The 3,521-nt window shown below is 40.2% G+C and overlaps 1 protein-coding gene across 1 annotated transcript in view; it reads right to left on the bottom strand.

The window, feature by feature from the left end:
* The window catches only part of LOC117104093 (alpha-L-fucosidase-like), a gene marked incomplete at its 5' end in the record, with an annotated part of 4,937 nt that extends 1,655 nt beyond the window's left edge, over positions 1–3,282 (bottom strand). Inside the window, 3 exon segments of the mRNA XM_033244753.1 lie at positions 947–1,080; positions 1,914–2,044; positions 3,176–3,282. Of these exon segments, the coding sequence (XP_033100644.1) occupies positions 947–1,080; positions 1,914–2,044; positions 3,176–3,282 (372 nt within the window).
* Between the last annotated feature and the right edge of the window lie 239 nt (positions 3,283–3,521).

Here is a 3,521-nt window from a genome sequence, read left to right on the forward strand (position 1 = left end):
CCCCCCGGGGGGGGGGGGGGGGGGCTGTCTGGGTGAATGAATCCATCGGTCAGCCGGCCGACGAAATGTCCGGTTTCAAATAAAGCACATGTAGGATTGTCTCCTGTGGTGTACTGCCTATTCACCACTACAATGACTCCATACTGGCCGTTTTCGGCTTTCGTGAAAGAAAGAACGTGGTTAGGTGAAAGGGTAATAGGCCTATATCCCGACCGATGTTCCTATGCAGCCATTTTGGTAAAATATTTGTAATGATGTAAATACAAGTACGGAAACAAACAAAACGGATCCAGAGCTATTCTTTCAAGAAAGCTCAAAATATATAAATCTAAAATTCTTAACTGAGGTAGAAATGTTCGGGACTTTTTAATGTCCTCTAGTCTAGAGTCATATTCGTTGCATTTTTGGTCAATTTTTAAAGTCTAATTATCATTTGGAGTGGTCAGGTATTAATATTGGATCTGGTATCATTCAATGAGCCCCTGTGTCATATGCTAGATTATTATATCTTGGATGGTTGTTGGGGTGGGGGGTAATAAACAGTGGCGGCTCTAGGATTTATTTTCTGGAGGGGGCTAAATTGTCCGACAGGGGGGACTTGAGCTTGTAGGCCCGAGCTGGATTTTTTTGAAGGATATCAACCTCTGGATGGCCGAAAATGGCACTCTCAGACTGTGATAGACATGTGTTGGCTTGGTGTGGGCCTATTTTTATATGTTTTATGGTCTGACTGCCCGATGAGCTCTGTAGGGCGGGGGGGGGGGACTTGACCTGTCCGGTGGGGGCTTAAGCCCCCTGCCCCCGCTGGCGCCGCCACTGGTAATAAAGTTCTTGTGTATTGCTTTAATAGAATGTTTTCAAGCAACCACAAGTATCTAACCAATACTTCATGTAGAAAAAATTCATAACCAACAGGTGTTTGGAAATTAATTGGAAGGATCACTACCTTTCATTGTACAGCCAGGCTAGAAACCCAGTGCTGTTCCAGTACGTAGATTTGGCCTCCCAATCACCATCTGACCACACCACTTCTGGTTTGTAGTTATTAATAATTTCATATAACTCTGGCAAGGTTACTTTCTGGAAAAAAAAACACATCTTTTTTACTTAACTAAATGTAAAGTAAATCCTTGCCGAGCCACTAGGGCTCATACAGTAGGCTATATTTTATTCCAAGTTTCTGTAGCGCAAAGTGGATGAGAGTGAATACTCCCCCTGGGTGGGGCCACCTCAGGTTAATCCCGGCATTTCGCTGGTACCCATTGGTACAGATTTCCCGACCCTGAGGTTGGGAAACCCGACCCCGAGGTTGGGAAACCAAACCATTCCCACTGCGCCAAACTGCTTCTTGCTAAATGTAAAACACCCTAAATCACAGTGCATTTATTAATTTTATTCTTGCAATTTCAATGTACTGTAGCCTGGTGATCTTCAACCAAACTCTGGCAAAACTCTCCACTCGATGGGGGAAAAAAATATCACAATTTTGGTATTTGTGTAATTTCTCTCTAAAACTGTATTTTTGATGGAAAATAGTTCAGTATTAGCAAATTTATGAATATTTAATTCATTAAATATTAGCAATGCAGGATTTGAGAAAACAGCTTTCAAGATCCCAAAATCAGTATCAGTAATTTAATATTGAGATTTGTATGTAAAAATAATTTTAAATGATAATAAATATTTGAGAAAAATGTCTCCATCTCAATTTGACCTCCTGACAAAATAAAGATAATACGATAAATATACTTTTTTGATCAATCTTTGCCAAAACCTTTCCCCATTCTTTTATCTGAAACATACCTGAAAATGGTTGGGATGCCGAAATACTGTATAAATGCCAACAAATTTAGGGTTTTGCACAAAGCCTGTCACATATATCGAAATCATTACATTTAATTCTTCAAGCTAACCTGAACATATTCATCTGTTTTGAACCCACTGTCCTTATCGCCAATATATAACGGGTTAAACCATTCAAACAAAGAATGATACAATCCAAATACGATGCTAGTATTTTGCCGAATGGATTTGGCTAATTCACCTGAAAGTAAAAAAGGCAAAATTAGATTTGAAACAAAAGTATTTTATATAGTGGCAAAAGGGACTGGAGGCCCCTGGGCAGGGGCACTTTAGGGCACACAGATGCTGGAGGAACAGCATTTTCAACATTCTATGACATATTTTCATGCCTTTTTTACACATTCAAATTCATATACAGTACCTCAATACTTTTCTTGTTTTGATTTTATTTTTTCACCGATGCACATAATAATATTAAATAATAATAATAATAATAACAACCAGGCACATTTAATATTAGCCATTAGTGTTAATTTAACCACTAATGTAAATGCAAAAAAGCAGTGCAGATTGCACTTCTTTTAGCAATTCAAAGAATAAGAGGAACCTGTGAGTTTGAATAAAGTTGCCCCAACCAGTATGGATTCAAAATCGGAACCATCTGCTGTCTACGCAGATACCTTCACCAACTGGGCCACTGGGGCATTGATGTGAATTAAAATCCAAATAGCAACTGATTTTTAACTCCCCTGCATTGAACAATGGTTCTCGATGCACTGCAAATAACCAATATCAACAGGGGCGGATCCAGGGATGTCCAAAAGGAGGGGGGGCCGAAAGGGGGCCAAAGTTGGGCTGATCGAGACAACAATGTCCTAGAGGGTTCAGGCCGGCATGCCCCTGTGAAATTTTTGTGTTCTAGATGCCCGAAAATAACATTTGAGGCGTTCTGGGCTATCATTTTTTTCTTTTTTTTTTAACTCCCAAAAGGTGATCTTGTATGTTTAACAACCTCATCCCTAAATCCGCCCCTGATCAATCATAATATGAAACACACTCATCTTAAGCATTTAACAACAAGATTGAATCTCCGAAGGGATACCATACTTATAAATAGATCAAGTTCAACATGTCTTGCGGTAATGCTATAAACACATTTTGAATGTTAAAGAAGAGAGGAAATCCGTGGAGTGAAAAAATATTGTTTTTCCACAAACAGGATTTTAGCCTGGGACGCTCTGCTGTCTATGCAGATCCCTTGTACTGTAGTTGTAGCAAGGGGTCTCCAGTTTGAAGAAGTCACTTCTGAAAAATCTGGGCAATCCCTTCCCCCACCCCAAGTTCAGTCCGTGGATTTTCTTGGTTTTCTTACCAACTAAGTCCCTGTGAGGTCCAATGTCCATAGCGTTCCAATTCCATGAATATTTTGATGGCCAATTTGTGAAGCCTTCATGATGCTTACTGGTCAAGACTACATATCTGAAAACAAATGGGAGACTGTATAAAAAAATCACTATTCTTCCAACATGCCATAGTGCATTAAGACAGCAAGATCAAGGGTCAAGCCAGCCAGAAAAAATTATTAGCCCTAAAGGGTGCAGGTCAACTCGGCCACAAGTCAACTCGGCCACAGTCAACTCGGCCACAAGTCAACTCGGCCACAAATCAACTCGGCCACAAAAAGTTCGGCTGCAGTCAACTCGGCCACAAGTCAACTC

This window comes from Anneissia japonica, unplaced genomic scaffold (genome assembly GCF_011630105.1).
Source record: "Anneissia japonica isolate Jap-2015-1 unplaced genomic scaffold, ASM1163010v1 scaffold1065_len1792383_cov172, whole genome shotgun sequence".
NCBI classification, from domain to species: Eukaryota; Metazoa; Echinodermata; class Crinoidea; order Comatulida; family Comatulidae; genus Anneissia; species Anneissia japonica.